This window comes from Lonchura striata, chromosome 3, assembly GCF_050655825.1.
Source record: "Lonchura striata isolate lonStrDom1 chromosome 3, ASM5065582v1, whole genome shotgun sequence".
In the NCBI taxonomy this organism is placed as follows: Eukaryota; Metazoa; Chordata; class Aves; order Passeriformes; family Estrildidae; genus Lonchura; species Lonchura striata.
This window is the reverse complement of record NC_140705.1, coordinates 83,658,078-83,675,283: the sequence shown is the minus strand read 5'-3', so window position 1 is coordinate 83,675,283 and position 17,206 is coordinate 83,658,078. Positions and strand designations below refer to the sequence as shown.

Below are 17,206 nucleotides of genomic sequence, written 5' to 3'. Positions count from 1 at the left end.
CAACAGATGTTACGATCTTAATTAAAAATTTTGATTTATCAGTGTTGATACTTATCAATGATACCAAAGAAAATCTACAGATGAAGACTTGCCTAAAAGAAATTAAATGTAGTAAAACTACATGTGACTAAACCGCATATCTCAATACAAAACTTGCTGAAGAATAACAGAAAGATAAGAAGATACAACTGCAGTACCATTGTTGCATTTTTTGATGCAACAAAAGGACCCATACTCCTGCTTACCATTACACTTTAATTCAAGAAACATTGCAGGATCTCTTTCATCTTTACTGAATTTCCAAGGATATTTTGGCCCACCAATGTAAATGCAATCCTCTTCTTTTCAAAAATGTTAAGTTTTTCTAAATAGGAAAGCTTCCATGCTATACATTGAAATTTTAATGCCAAAAAAAAATTCCTTGTTTCAAAAAGCCTGTTTATTACATTTTGAAATAAAAAGAAGTATTTTTAATATATTCTCAAACAAGAGGAATCAGAATTACTTCTACAGAAGAAAGTCACCTGTAAAGTTAAATCAATTAATTGTAATTTGTCATGAGTCTCAACATTTTCATCTTTTCAGTCTTTTCCTTCTGTTAAATATCAACCATATGAAGACAAAGGTAGTAAAGGTTTGAGTTTCGTGGCTCTGTGAGCTACTTATTTTGAACAAAGCAGACAGTTACTTTTATTGTTTTACTGAATTCTTAATTAAATTTTCTTAAAAATGCTTACACTTCTGTGAAATTAATAACTTTTCTTTTAGAAGTGTTTATGTACAAAAACTGCAAAAAATTGCACAAGTTACACATTTCTGCAATTAAATTCAATTTCAGTATAGTAGAGCTTTACAAATTTATTAGAAATATTATTTCTGAATTCTCAATTACATATCCTTATCAACGATATCATAAGCACCAGAAAGCTACTGATTGTTTACAAATCATCATAAGAAAGAATTCAAAATTTGTAAAATACGTTCATAATGAATGTTAAATATTACCTGCTAATGTACTTAAAACTAGTTCCCAATACTTACTGTTAAAAAAGGGTGTCTGGTGTTTTTCAATACTCTGCTTTCTGTAAGAGTATGAGCCACTTCATCCTGAGAAATAAAGAGGAGAAGAAATAGGTCTGAATTAAGATATAAAATTGTTATTTAATTAATTATAAGGAAAAGGTCAACACTTTCAAAAAGAGAAAGCTACAATGCAGTTTTGAAAATCTTCATATTTTTTGAGGAAACATTGACAAAAAAACAATTCAACATATTTTATTTGGTTTCCTTATTTTCTTGCTTAAAAATGAAGCCTTTACATTCAATTCAGAGAAGAAAGAAATTATAATATTGGATTTGATAGCTTAAAAACATAGTCATCACAACTTCACAGCTCTGGTATGAATCACCTGAACAATGTATCTACAGAGAGACTAAACCAATGTGTGAGACATGTACACACAGAATAACTGACAGGGAAATATAAATCCCAGTCTCATCTAGCCAAGTGCTAAGTCAAGTCAGGTTTTCTGGTTTTAAACTTTCACTTGGTTTGGTGTTGGTTTTGCTTTCATTAACCCAAACTGTCCCTAGGAGTCCAGCAGCAAGCAGTGCTCCTCTGACCAGGCTGAGCATCCCTAAGGAAACTGACCTCATCCTTGGGAATGGGAGATGTCCACACAACCCCCAACTCATTTCCGGCCACAATTTGGAAAAGAGGCACTTTTTGGAAAAGAGAAGAGAGACAGTGGCACTCTCCTGTCTGTGAGCCCAAATGGGAAAGGTAAAAACAAGCTCCGTATCAAAGTGAGAGAAGGAAACTGAGCAGCTGCTGTGGAAATTCGCTTCCTGGTGAGCTCATCCATGTTTGTTCCCCGCTCCCTCCACAGGCCCTCGCACCAGCCCCGGGATGGGCACCGTGCAGGGGCAGAGCAGGAGCCTGGGGGTGGCAGGAGACCCCGGGGCGCGGCTGTCACACCGCAGAGCGCAGAGCTGGACAAGGCGTGAGGGTGGCAGGCAGAGGGCTGGCCCTGAGCTACAGCACGAGCAGCTCCTGAGGGCTAGGGAGAAAAGCACAGAGCCTAGGGGATTCACAGTACAAACACACAGCCATTTTATACAATTCTGCGTGCAACACATGCTATGAATCCCCCTCCCTGGCTGCCAGGGGCCTGAAACACCCCGGAGCCGCTGGGAGGGTGCAACCATTTTCTGTAGCGCCAAGCTACTGCTGAGCTTTACATTACACAGAGCTAAAGACTACCCTGGGGGGACTCAAACTTCTACTGTAAACCTAGAGAAGTAAATATATTTAGTCAGAGCACACATTATTATTGCCACAAATAATACCAATATAACATTATTGTACTACACACATGCTTATCAGACTATGCTCTGAAGATAAGGTATTATTAAACTGGAAAGTAAACACAGATGTCAGGAGTTTTAAATTAGACTTTAAAAATTGTCAAAATAGGAACTTGAAAAACAACAGTCCATTGGGTAATAAATTATTATGCCATTTAGCTGAATAGCAGTACAACACTGACTATATACACTACAGTGATATACAGGGGGAAACACTAAAACAAAAAAAAACACACTTCAAGGAGAAAAACAAGCACAGAAGGTTCATTTATCTATTTATTTATTTTTAAACCTCTGTGGTTCACCAGATATATGTCATAAAAAGCTAGCAACGGCCAGTTTTCCTGGAATTGCTTCAGGAGTAATACTGGTAGTAATTTCCTTGTAAGTGTAGCATTAATCTGTCATGTAAATAGGATAAACAGATTTAGTCTGAACTGGGCAGATGCTATACAGCTGTCAATGCACCACTTTTCTGTTTCATACTATGTTTAGAGCTTTTATAGGGCTACTTTTTGAACAGGCAGGTAGCAATGGGACAAGAGGGAATAGTCTTAAACTAAAAGGAGAGAGATTTAGATTAAATGCTAGGGAGAAATTCTTTACTGAGAGAGTGGTCAGACACTGGGAACAGGTTGCCCAGAGCAACTGTGCATGTCCTATCCCCAGAGGCGTTCAAGGCCAGGTTGGATGGGGCTTTCAGCAACCTGGTCTAGTGGAATGTGTCTGTGCCCACAGCAGGGGGATCAGAACAAGATGATCTTTTAGGTGCCCTCCAACCAAAGCTGATTCTAGAGTGTATCACTTACATGCTGAATTGGGACTGCAGATCTATTCTACCCAGTGACAATATCCTTAGCACTGATCTCCAGAACTAAATGCTATTGATAAATCCCCATAGCATGTTCACAGCTTGACTGGGTTAAATTCAAACTTAAACAGTTTAATCTCTGATTTCTTCAAAATCTCTACCTTTATACATACTTCTATGAACAATAGTTTTTTGCTAACCTTAGACAAAGTTTCCCAATAATCAGCTTTGATCAATTCTAAAAAGTCAGTGATATTGTAGCAGGCAACAATGTAATCAGAAAACCCCTAAAATTTAAAAATCTGTTTGATATGTTATTGGTACAAAGAAACAGGCTGAAATGCTCTGAAGGCTGGAAGGATACAAGCCAGCAGCTGCAGAAAAGGAGCTCACAAGATCTCCTGAGGATCCCCTGATGCCAGGGGTGAGCAGAACACTGGTCAAGGATGTCAGGCTGGAGACTAAGACTCAGCACACAGCAACCAGACAGACTCTGAGACCAACAGGGCAAACCACAGAGACTGCTGCCAGGTCTTACAAAGAGGGCCACTGAGGTGCTCCTTCCCATGCAGGATCAGGAGTGCAGCAGCAATAGCCTCTGTTTTTCCTCTATCTCCTGACTATGAAGAAGAGAAGGGCACTCTTTGCTGCTGTTAGCCCAAATCATGCACATGCTGAACAGGAGCCACGGCACACAAGACAGCTGCTGAGGGCACGTAGAACTCATAGGTCAGTCTCTTCACTGCTGAAGACATAAATTTAAGTCTCTCCCTCTGTAACAGGGCTAGTTATAATGATACTCAAGGAAATATAATTGTCTTTGAAGCCTCCACTGCTCTGCCAAATTTAATTGCAACTATTCTACACATTCTAAAGCTATCAGAAAGTGAGTGACAGACAATGAACATAGACTGCAAGACCCTTGTAAGCCCTGTTTTCATAGGTCAATAGGAAAACCATGCAAATGTGAAGGATATTTTAATATTTAATCTATGTAAAATAGTATTTACCCACTCACATTCAATTTTTATGGATACTGATACTGTCAACCTCAGGCATTCAAAAAGATCACTCAGACCCATGCCCCTTGAAACACCCACATTTAATAATGGGATTATTTTTAATTGTGTCTCATGTTGATAAATGTATGTAGGTTTCTTGCTTTCAACTTCTATGGAAATGGGATTCAAGAATTGCTAGAAACAAAACTCAGAGTAGACGATCTAAATTTAAGCTTGAGTGATATTATGACCATGCACAAGAGCCAGTGACACTAATCAAGTTTAAGTGACTAGACAATGCCAGTTTAAACCACAACTTCAGACATCAGCTTCAGACTTTTCCTATTTCTCAAAAATGGAAAAAATTGAATTGTTAATCCCATGCATAGCAATCTTATACAACACAGCAGGTACAGAGCACAGGCCCATTCAATTTAATGTGTTTACTGAGTAAACCTGCAACTGACTTAGAAAAAAATGTGAAATATCCAATATGTCCCAGAATGCACTTTTTGATGTATAAACTCAGATGGCACTATCTTACTCCCCAGTAAACTCTCTCGATGATTTAGGACATTCCAGATTATAAAATACTGGGAAAAGGCATGCAAAATGGTTATACAGATTTTTTTTTTTGCATTCTTGTATTCTGAAGATACACACATACTTTTATCAAACTAAGTTATCCTCAAAAATCAATATACCTTATGTATTAAATATTGAATATTCCATTCTATAAAATGACCCAATACTAAAAATATAAACTTTCTTACCTTTGCAATAATTACTTCTTTTTTCAAAATCTTCATAGCATAGTATTTGCCACTAGCCTTCTCTCGGACCAGGATAACTTTGCCAAATGTGCCTTTGCCCAGTAGTTTTAAGTAGTCAAAATCATTCATTGTCTATAACAAACAAAGAGCAAGGATTAGCAAGACCTAGGTTATCCAGTTCCAACATACAACCAAACCCTGTTACCAATAAAATAAGAATAGTTTACAAAAACAGGCCCAATTCTGTGACTAAGTTTGTAATCACAGAATTGTTTAGGTTGAGAAAGACCTTTAAAATCATCAAGTCCTGCTGTTAACCCAATACTACCAAGTCGGCCACAAAACCAGGTCCTTAAATGCCACATCTACATGTCTTCTAAATAGCTACAGGGATGGTGACTCTGCCACTTCCCTGGGCAGTCTGTTTCAATGCTTGACAACTCTTTCAGTGAAGACATTTTTCCTAATATCCACTCTCCTGGAGCAACTTGAGGCCATTTTCTTCCATTCCATCACTTCTTACTTGGGAAAAGAGAGCCATCCCCCCTCCTCTGGCTACACCCTCCCTTCAGGCAGTTGTAGAGAACAATAAGGTTCCCTCTGAGACTCTTTCTCAAGGCTAAACATTCCCAGCTCCCTCAGCTGCTTCTGGACACTTCACCTTTGCCCTGGATACTTCACCAGCTCCATTACCCCTCTCTGGACACACTACAGCATGGATCAGATCACTGAACCTTTCCCCTTGGTTATGGGAATTCCATTCTGCTTCCCTTCCCTGCCTTTCAGTTTGGGGAGGGGCTGAGTGCCCAGACAACACTGCTCTTGCTGCTTTTCACCAAGGCAAAGAAGGCATCTAGCTGCTGCCATTAAACCAGCAGGATAAATCGTTCAGTAGTATTAATATAATGCTCAAAAGCCAAGTATTGCACACACTTTTATTTTTATAAAGCACACACAGGACAAAGCCTTAGCCTAAAGCAGCATTTCAAGAATGCATCACATTTAAGAAATTTCATAAACTCCTGCATTACCAGGGACATGCAAACATGGTGTATTTGTATAACACCAACCACTGCACTGATGGCTTTTTTGAAACACACTGGATCCTCACTGAAATGTTGTGCTTATAAGACTTTACAGCAGCCTTTGCATTAGAACTTTTTAAAATTTCAGTAGAGATTACAATTATATGGTATTTAATTAATCTGGCTCTGAAAAGGAAGAAGCAGCAAGTTTTCATCTTTCCTGTGACTCTGCTACTGCCCTAGTTTTGCAGGTTAAACACAGTACACCCAGCTGGTTCCACCAACAGACAAGTCGAGTCTAGTAGGTTTATCAGCTCAACTGGCATGCCACACATTGTAAGAATATGATCAGATGATCTCAGATCCCAAAACAGTATAGCCACTTTCCTGAGCCCAAAGTTTGAGTCAATAACCCTCTTACTTTTACAAGTTAATTTCACAGCCAGTTCAGAAGCATTGGTCTATGCATTAGATGCAAAGATGAGGAATGTAGACAAAAACCAGAACAATACTGAGAGCACAGTGACTGCACAAGGGTTGCCTTAAATTGACAGCAGAATTTAGTTAGATGATCACTGTGTGCCTCTACAGCACATCTTTCATTGTGCTGTGTTAGTGGCTTGGTTGAAGCACCACAAAACCATCAAGTTTTGCAACTGGAGAAAAGCAGCTACAGATTCTGAAAGCTGCTTTGAAACTCACCTATTCTTGTTACAGCACTGTCCCACAGTAGCAATGACATGTCGTCCTTTGTGAAAAGAACACCTCAAAACATTTTTGAAGAGTAATTATACTCTGAGTCTCAGTACTGCTAAGTTAAATATACTTAATCCTTTTTTGTGAGCAAAAAATATCATCTTTCATCTTCTCAGCACCTCTTTCTATCACTAGTCGTGGCCTTAGGCAGTTGTGTTGAATACTGCTGTTCTGAATAAATTTCTACTATTACTTTCCACAAGTGAATTAGTACTTTCCTTATCTCTACCAGAAATACCTGTTAACACTGCCTACGTATTTTACACACTTTCCAGGTGTAGAGGCATTGGGCATATCCCTGGTGTGCGATCACAAATAGCAGCAGCAAAATATATTCGCTTGTGCGAGAGAAAAAAGGCAAAATTACCTTCTGAAATTATTTATTCCTTAAAGCACAAGTGCATTATACTATTACTGCGGATCTGAATTTGCTGTTGACAAACTCTGAAAGTAATCTATGCAGTTGTTCACTCAGAGTCAGTTTGCAATGTGCTCACATAAGAGGTTGAACTGAAATTCTGTCCATCACATTTATCTGCAATTCTCAGCTTTTAAGAGTTCAACCTGCAACTTCAAAGCTGCAAAAGGTCTTCAACACTTCATTTCAAAACTCCATTCAAAAGAAGATCTTCCCATATATCAATTTTCTAGCTATATCAACAGGAATTAAATCTTTTTCCCATCTAACTGTTGATTGGTAGCTTCTAAGCAAACTAACCTTGATGCTCACCAAACATTTTACAGTGACAGATCTTGCTTTGCTGCCCAAACCATCTCACACCAGGAGGAACAAAACTGCATTTATCTCAGCAACAAATATGGTTAATAGAGATTTCAAAGGCTCGGTATAGATTTACCTAAAGGAAACTCACTTTACACAACTGAGTATAAAGTTAAATTTTATTACTACAGACAAATCCTTGAAGAGTCAACTTTTTCAAAAACTACTGTAATGTGTGATAACTCACAGTGCACAATGTAGTATGTAAAGCTGTGATCACAACACTGTATGGCTCATCGTTTTCAATCAACTAAAGGTAGGACTTCTCAATGATCACTTTTAGTTCAGCATTTTGGAAAGTCAGGTTATCTACTCGATGGTTCTGTGACAACCATCACGCAGAAAACAATTGCATTTGAGAAAAAGCAGTTAATATTGACAAAAACCCATGAAAAATTAAAAATGCGTTCAAAACACAATTCAAGCAGAAGATGAGTAATTGAGGGCAGAATCCTTCAGTCTGTGCTCCCTCACAAACAATGGCTGACAGCTTTATTGATAAAAAATACTGAGCTGTGACTGAGTGACTGTGAACAACCTATCCCTTTAACAGTCACAAATGTATGACATCATAAAGCAGCCTCCAAGAAGTAACTTCTCCAACATTTCTGATTTTTCTAAGACACTGGAATTAGAGAGTAACCATCAGAGTCCGAATAAAACCAGGTCAGAAAAGCTGCCCTTTGCCCATACATAAAAGGAGGATCTTGGCTCAACTGATCGCAGACAAGAATTTGATGCTAAGGGCAGCAGGTCAGTCAAATTGAAAGACTGATTTGCCAAAAATTTGCTTACATAATGCTTAGTATAGCAGTCATGAATCGCAATGCAAGCTCAGTGAAAACAAGTTAAAAATATATGTATATTTATAAGAGAAAAGTAATAGCAAGATTTTGAGCCATGGCTTAACAGCACATTATGGCAGTAGTGTTAGTTCTAAGAATAAAGTCTCTGATGCTCTCATTCCTTAGAAGCTTAGCAGAAGGCTTAGAGATGATACGCAGTGCAGGGTAACTCAAAAAGTCTGCCAAAGAACACAAGACCTAGGGAGATAAAAACACAGATGCCATAGCTAGGGGTGTACTGAAAACTGGTGGAAAAATGGAAATACTTCCTAAACCTGAAGGAAGATGGTAACTTTGGAGGCTCCTGTAAGATTGGATTCTTTCTCCTTCATGATTTTCCCTGGTTTTTCATTCCTATTGTACTCCAAGTTTTGAATCTTTTTATTTTTGAATCTTTTTTACATTCATTTTAGGCTTCCTCTGAAAAATATGTTCTTTGTTCATCCTGCATCCTGCAAATCAAATTTGTAAAAAAAGAAAAAGCAATGAAGCCACAGGAGACTGCACTAATAAAAAAAAAAAAAAAAAAAAAAAAAAACACAAACAAACAAACAAACAAAAAAATACAAAAAACCAAAAAATACAAAAAAACATTATGATGTTCAGCTTTCTATAAAACCTTTCTACTCCCTTAAGGAAATACCTGTTGACCATCGAAACACAGCATTCCCTATGGATGATCTGTTCAAAAAAATGCACCATAATGTAGGTATATGCACCCTAATGAAAATTCCTACCGAAGAAACTAACTCTTTTTTTTTAATTCCTGATGTGCACAATTATTAGACCATGTGGAGTTTTCATCTGATTTCATCAGAGAAAAACTCTACTAAGAAGTAATGGTATAGCAAGAAATAAAAGTAGTTTACTAAGAATTTTGAGTATTACAAATTTTAGCTATGTGTAAAACTTGAATTGCATGTTGACACCATTTTAAAAAATTGGGGAAAAGAGGTGCTTCTGGTTTTTCCAGCTAATCTAAGCAGGGACATAGCTGTCATGTTTATTCAAATCAAGTTTCACATCCTAAAGGCTGTTTTCTTTTCACTACCTTTTCAGAGAAGAACAGGCCTAACTCCTCTCTGTCTTGTCTCTTAATCTGATTATGCTCTTCTTCTCATATGTATACCATCTGGTGCATGCACAAGCAAAATTCACTAGGCTTAGATATAAAATCAGGTGACAAAACAAGCTTTTGTCAAAAAGGACACATTGTGTAAAAATACCTGAAAGGAAAGACATCCAGTACAAAAAAAATAAAGAAAAAATCAATAAAAATGCATGAAGTCATTGTAACTGAAATGGTTCTGATTACATGAACAACTATGAAATCTTAAACAACAGCTTTTCAGAGACATTTCTAAAAAACAGAAACAGTTTTTAAAAGACCTATTTTTCACTATGTCAATGAAGCAGTGGCAATTCCCTGTCATAATGGTCACTTCATATCTTTTATTCCAAAAACTTCTGAACATCTTTCATTAATGTCTTCCAACAGATATAAATCTGCTGTGGGATTCTTGAGTTCTAGCTCTATTGATTCTTTTTTTTTTCTTTTTTTCACTTTATTACCTTTTTTTTATCTTTTTTCCCTAGTTCTGTTATTTTGCTCTATTAGATGTTGAATATCAACATTCTTCATTTCAGCTTTGTTTTGCAGTTTGCTTTTGGCTCATTGCCAAAGCCATTAAATATTCTGTAGCGCTGCCCATACACTGTCCCACCATATTATTTCAGCATTTCTTAAAGCACAAGTGGCAAGACAGAAACAAAACTGATCCTCCTACCCCTGTTCCCACAACCCCTTTTGTTGTATGGGAAACTGCACTGTGAACAAGGAGAGCACATTCCAGATAAACTACTTGGATCAGACAGCATTAATATTGACACCTGGAAAATGAGTGTTGTTATGCAGTGGTTTTGTACTCCACTAAGAGGATACACAGGCTTGGAACAGTGCTCAGATCTTTAACAGAGCAGACCCAAATCCCTTCCATATAATCACACTGCCTCTCACAAGGCTGACACATCTTAAACACTGCCTCTGTCTTACTGTCATTTATATTTTACCCTGAAGTACAGTCATTAAATATCTAAGCCATCAGGCAAAAGGTTTAAAGTCAGCCTGACAATATATATTCAGAGTATTGTTATATCTCTCTATAATTGATTTTACCTTTTTCTATAGCAGACAAAGGTTAGAAATTTGCATACAATGAAACTGCAGAAAATAACTCTGTTTAGACTGCAAACTCAAGTTCTTAAAAATTAGGACATGATAGAATTAAAGTTACCTATAACATCTTTTTATATTCTGAAGGGCATAGCTCTCAGCCCTGACTTTTCTATGGCTCTTGCTTCATCTAGTACAAAAACAAAACATGCTCTATTAGTAAACAGAGAAGTGTTCACCATTTCTTGTATTGTTCATCACTCAAAGGCATTCAGTTCTGTGAGCCATAAGACTGTTTTGCTCTGTCAGCAGACTTATACTTAGTTTACTACAAGTTTCACTTCTAGCTAAAAAAAACTAAAGTCAGTCCTATGTAAACTGGTTATTATTTTTTCACGCAATTTCAGTGATTTTTTTTGAGTCATGTCAACTCTGTATAGCAAATGAGAGACATGACTTTGAGTAGTCCATACAGGACAAAATGGAGGCACATAAGCAAACTTTGAGTGGCATCAGATCTTTAAAACATGCTCTTGGTTGTGTGTTTAACCTGTTGACACTGGAGATGCAATCACAAGTATGTTATAGCTAGCAATGTACATGTTCCTATTTACACCAAAAGCTGTAAAGGACCGCAGAAAAACAAAATGCTGTTTGCTGTTTTCTCTTACTTCATTGAAAACTAAAGCAAAGTTATTTCCCAAGTTATCAAAAACCAAGGTCATTAAAAGCCAGATCCTGCTAGCCTTTCTCATGCAAATTTCTTAATTTGTACTGGATATTATTTGCATGAGAAAAAGGGCAAAAGTAGTTGTCTAAAGAAAGTATTTTATTACCATACTTCTAAAATAGCAAACAAACAAAAGGATGAAACAATAGTCAAAGAATAAGAAGAATGTTAGCATGTGCCTGAATGGTTGAACTTTGTTTTTCAGAAGTGCCATATCAGTTTAACCAATAAACAAAACTAGAGAAATTCAGCTTTATTAAAATAAATAAGTACTTTGATCTTATAATACATAGAAATTTATGCTGAAATACTCTTCCCTGCATATTGCTTTATGCAACTAGACCATTCTCAAAAGTTATTTTTTAAGGTCATTACCTTTCTTTTATGATGGGTTGTTGAAGCATCCATCTCTTCTTCTCCTATATTGTCTATCTGAGAAGTTGGACTGCAGTTCATCCTCTCCTCTTCTTGCCTCTGAAGTCTGTCTGCTACAGCCTGGATTGCTTCTGTCCATTCTTCCCTATCATGAACAAGCCAAGACCTCTATTAGAAACTCATAAAACATATTGTTCATACAGTTTTTCACATGCTACATTGCTTCAAAGTTCAATCCTTATGTTACACAGCAGAAGACTCATACTAATCAATCACTCCAACTTCCTTCCAAATCCTGCATTTTCTTAAAGGGGGTGAAGTTGACCAGAAAGGATCACTAAATGGCTAACTTCAAGAATTAGCAGCTTCTGATTCTGTAAGTATATCACTAGTGGGAACTTGAAAACATTTGTTCCATGTATAATATACCTGAGAGCATGTCATCTCTTATGCAATAGTACTTCATAATAATAAATTACTCTTTTAAGAGACTTTTTGGTATTCCCCCTTGCTTCAAGACATTTTCACAGAAAATGGTTTATTAAATCACATCATATGTTCAAGTCTGTCTCCTCTTACAGGAGGACTTACAGACAAACTCAACTTACAGGCTTTTCTGCAAATTTCCCTCAAAAAAGACACTCAAAGATAACTATATTCCTACAAGCATCCTAAAAACCTATGGCTGCACTGAGGGGCAGGCCCAGGTGATGGTTCCTGTGGAGGGACAAGCAGGGCTAGCAGAGCAGCACAGACACACCAGACAGCCCTTGAACAGCTCATAGCCACACACCAAGCACGCTACCTGCTGCCTCTTGCTCAGCCAGTAAGGGATATGGGATATTTTGTGGTATTTATTACTGAATGCAGTGTGAGCTACTACACTGCATAGAAAAAAGACAGGGTGGAGACACAAGGTAGAATTAAAAAAAACCTCTAACTCAACAGAACAGAAAAAGCAAAATTGTTGCTTATTTATTGATACAAAAATGATAGCCAGATCATCATACTGGTCTCAAAAGAACAGATGTCCACAGTGGGAAAATTCAGTGCATCTAATCATAGACAGAGTATGGGAAATTTGAATGAGTTATCCCATATCTCCTACATGCATTAAAAAACGTTTTGGTGCATTAAAAAAGTTGATTCTTAAGCATTTGTGAATGTTTACTGAAACAAGAAAAACTAATAAGCCAACATAAAATAAATTATAATAAGCATGCTGCTTTCTGTGCCAAAAGAAAGGAACACATTAGGAGGAGTAAGACAGCAAGGCTGGAAATATTTCAATCCAGGCTTTGGATGTTCAAAATTTAACACTTCAGAGACATATCATGACATAGTTTTGGCTTATTTGAACACACTCATCCCACCTACTCATAGGCAATTCTTACTCTAATTATGAGCTCAGATAGTATTTTACAGAAGCTGACTTAAAAATCTTTAACTAACTGCTCAGAATGTCACAGTTCCAAGTGCTGGTTGCTGTGCAGGCGCAGCAGAGAGTCTGCTGAGGCTTCTGCACAAGGATTGTGAAAAGGAAAACAAGAATAAAACCCTCACCGTTCCTCTGGAGTGTCTACATGGAACGTCCTCTCTATGACAGTGGTCCACTGAAGACATCTGATAATGAATGTGTTCGGCTTTGGTCGCTCTGTTTTCATTAGCTGACATTCTAGACAAATACATGACATTGCCTTTTTTTATACATTGCCAGTTAATGGGTGAAAAGCAAACAAAATCACTTAGATGAAATTCATTCAGCTCATGTATCTGCATTCAGGATCTATCCAGCACACAAAGAAATACAGAACAGCAATACAACCACAGGTTTGAACAGAAGGTAATAGGTAACAATAAATCAGGTGAAGAAAGCAGTCAGAGGAATCAACAGAACTTGTATCATTGTCCATATAAAAAGTGCAATCTCCATTTGTTAACTTGGTCTGTGGTATGAGGCTAAGAAGAGTATTACATCCTGGATTGCTATAGCATGTCAAGGAAACAGCAGTAGCCACTGGCATATTTTTCCATCTGCACCCAGCAGGAGGAATATGACATATTCCCTTCAATGGTAACCATGTCACAAATACTGATAGTACTGTAATTTCAGGGTAAGGTTTATTATAGAAGAGTCTAAGAAAATTCAGACGTTTAAATTAGTCTGATTATTAAATATAGAACAATCCCACACATGCCATCAGTGGGGCTACCCCAGGAAATCATCTAATTCTCTTTGTGCCCTAGGGCAGAATCAGATCTACCTATGCTATTTCTTGTAAGTATTTCAAAATCCCCAAAAAGTACCAATTTCAAAACCCCTGTAAGCAAATTGTTCTATCCAAGAAATGAACTATTTTTATTGCTGTAAGATTTTTCCTAGTATTTAATGCAACTGTTCCTATAATTTCAGCATACTGTTTCTTGTCCTTTTGATTAATTTACTTCATCTTTCCAGCGCTGTGCCTTTTAGACATTTGAACACTGCTTTATCTCTCTTCAGTCTTCCTTATGTCAGTTCAATCAATGTGTCCTTCACCAGCTGCACTTTCAGATTTGACATCTTCCTTATTCCACAACTCCAGACATATTACAGACCACCTATTACTCGTCTGTGGCAAGACCACAATGCTGGCAATTCAGGCACCAAACATTACAGCTGCAAAACTCTGACAAACTAAAATTCCTTATTCATGCAAATACATTTAAACATTTTTGAGAAGCTAAGGTTACTCTGTCAAAAGTGTTACATGCTTTCCTGCAGCTACCACAATGTAGACACAAACCATCACATCTCATGTGTGGAATATTATCACTTGTTCAAAGCTGATACAGATCAAATATGTGCATGTGATCTAAAATGATTCATCAGTTTCACAAATCAATCAATAATTATATGGTAAATGAATTCCTGTTCACCTACAATCTGCTCTAACTTCTTTTTGATATAGCTACCACTTACCAGTTGACCCACACCTTTTACTTATGTAGCTTACTATTCTTTATTCCAATTAATGTCAATGCTTTGCAGAAATCATATGATATGTACCACTTAACAAGGCATGCTTTCCTTTCACAGAAATAAATTATTTTGGCTTGACATATTTTCTCTTGACAAATTCAGGATCCTGAAACCTCAACTATCATCTATTGCAATTTTTTCATTTGAAAAAAACAAAGAAATGTGAAAGTGGATATGTCTATCAATAGTATTTTTTTCTTCAGCTTAGCAGAACACCTCAGAAGCCTGACAGACACATGTATGAGAAACAAAAGAGGAGTGAATATTGTCCTATGCACATGCGTATTCCTTGATGAACAAACATATATTCACCATCCATCTATAAATTATTACTGAAGTCAGACTGCTCACTGTCAGGAACGGAGATGACATTCCATTTAACATTTAATTAAAAAAAGAGAAACAGTACTTCACCTTCAATGCTTACACACACACTGCTAGGTCTTGGATGGAAGGAGAACCATCCTCAACATGTAGAAGAAAGATCTACAGCAGGATGGACACAGTAAGAGGGAGTTTAACACAAAAGCTGGAAGAGAAATAAGGCAGACAGAAGCATGATGAAGTAGAGCTGCTTGGGGTACCTAACCAGGGTTGTAGCTCAGTGCAATTACTCATGAGATCAAAGAAATCCTCATCTTCAGGGGTATGGTTGAAGTCCAGCTGTGGTCATGGTGATAGTGAAGGGAGGGTTAACAGGCTTTTTTTTAACTTCCTCAGCTGAAGTTCCAAGGAACATGTGGGGCTACCTTTCTAGCAGAAGAGACTGGAAGCATTGTCTGCTCTAAGATTATCTCATCTTGCTCCTGACAAAACCATCCTCTCATCTTTAATCCTATCACATTTCAATCATGTAGGCTGAAATTTTCTTTATTGGGTGTCTGCCTAAAGCTGAACACTGCTGGAAAATGCTGCTTTTTGGAGAAGAGACTTTAAACTTGGCAAATCAAGACCTTTGATATCCTTTTAGTATTCCTGTGAAAATGTAAGGCATCTGGCCACACTACATGTGGGAGGGATAAGAGTGCAGTAGGAGGAAGGTAAAAAATAACAGCAACAATTACTAAAGCATAAAATCACTGAAAGTCTAGGCACTGAGTATAATCCAGAGGCTACAGCTATCTACTGCCTCTCCACATGCTAAATTGAAAGCATTTCACTTATACATTGTCGTGGTTTTGCCTTACCCTCTTCTTCACACAGTATGAAAAAGGAAGTACCTCAATGAGGCAAAATCCAATGTAGAAATATGGCATACAGCAAGTTATTTACAGGAGAGTTGTTATGAACAAAAGGCTAGGGAATAAATGGCAGAAAGTGGTAATAGGACAGGAAAATACTGAACCTATGTGAGAAAGAAAAGCATGGGAATAGCTAGAATATAGCCAAACTAGAGTACCTAATTTAGAGGAAGGAAGGTGACAAAAGTTGCCAGGGACAAATATGAGCTGACTGTGTTAGGACAGACTGAAGGAAAAAAGGTACAGAGACAAACCTGCAGAAAATTCTGTACCAATCATAAACCACATATTCTCCAATGCCTGTGAAGGAACTGAAGATTTTGAATTCCACCATTTATTTTCTCTTTGCCAATACATACAAATATGAATACATTTAAATTGCATTATTTAACTTTTCCAATTCACATATTAAAGAAATGGAATTAATAGAATTACATCTGCTTATGACCATATAATATGGTCTTCACCTATATACGTATAAAATATTATATAAAATAGTGTATATATATAGTGTATCGTATATAATATATATTATATAATAGATATATATAATATAAATAATATATAAAAGTAAAATAAATATATACATTGGTATGTACTTTAAGTAAATCTGTATCTAATATACTACATATATTACATTTTTCAGTCAACCATTAAAGCGATTATACACTTTATTAACAAGAACAAAGTATTTATTAACAATATAAATAATATTAAAACACTATTAACAAAATAAAAATATTCTGAGTTTTCATTACAGATACTAAAAAACCTTAAGAATTTAAAATTATACTGAAAACAAAAAACCTACAGACAAACAACCCCCAAAAATGCCATTTCACTATCACTGGAGGAAATTATTGGAAAATAAAATTTAGCAAAACTTAATTAGCTTTGGTAATATTCTGTTACAAGTGGATAAAGATTTGATTTCCTCGTAGAAGGTTAAAATTGAATCCATTCATATCCACTCCTTATGAAGCAAAAAGGGTTTCAGAAAGAAGTGGAGGACCAGTGTATGCCCAAAAGAGGTGTACTACCCATTCTTCTCAAGTAGATAAAAATAACTTCAGTCTGCTGATATTTAGTAGTCCCACATGTTTCATGTGCTGCTGTACACAAATGTATGGGATGAACATTATTCCTGCCCCAACTGCAACGTAAAAAAAACCTTGTCTGTGAATATCTTTCACGTACTACTTTTGGAAAAAAAATCTATTAAGATGAATAAGTGCTGTAATACACAGTTACTGCTAATTACCAAAATATTTTTCTACTAATTAGTGGAAAAACCATAGTAGTTTAA

General features: G+C 36.7%; 1 protein-coding gene across 10 annotated transcripts in view; it reads right to left on the bottom strand.

Annotated features, from left to right (window-relative positions):
- AKT3 (AKT serine/threonine kinase 3) overlaps positions 1-17,206 on the bottom strand; it is a 146,170-nt gene that overhangs the window by 41,244 nt on the left and 87,720 nt on the right. For all 10 annotated transcript variants that reach the window (XR_014953834.1, XM_085575547.1, XM_021550423.4 and 7 more), the window contains 4 exons: positions 13,201-13,312; positions 11,638-11,782; positions 4,953-5,084; positions 1,042-1,107 (listed from right to left, as the gene is read on the bottom strand). Coding sequence is in view for 9 of the 10 variants with exons in the window: in XM_085575547.1 (XP_085431673.1) it covers positions 1,042-1,107; positions 4,953-5,084; positions 11,638-11,782; positions 13,201-13,312 (455 nt within the window). In the remaining variant the exon portion in view is untranslated. The remainder of the gene's footprint in view (positions 1-1,041; positions 1,108-4,952; positions 5,085-11,637; positions 11,783-13,200; positions 13,313-17,206) is intronic.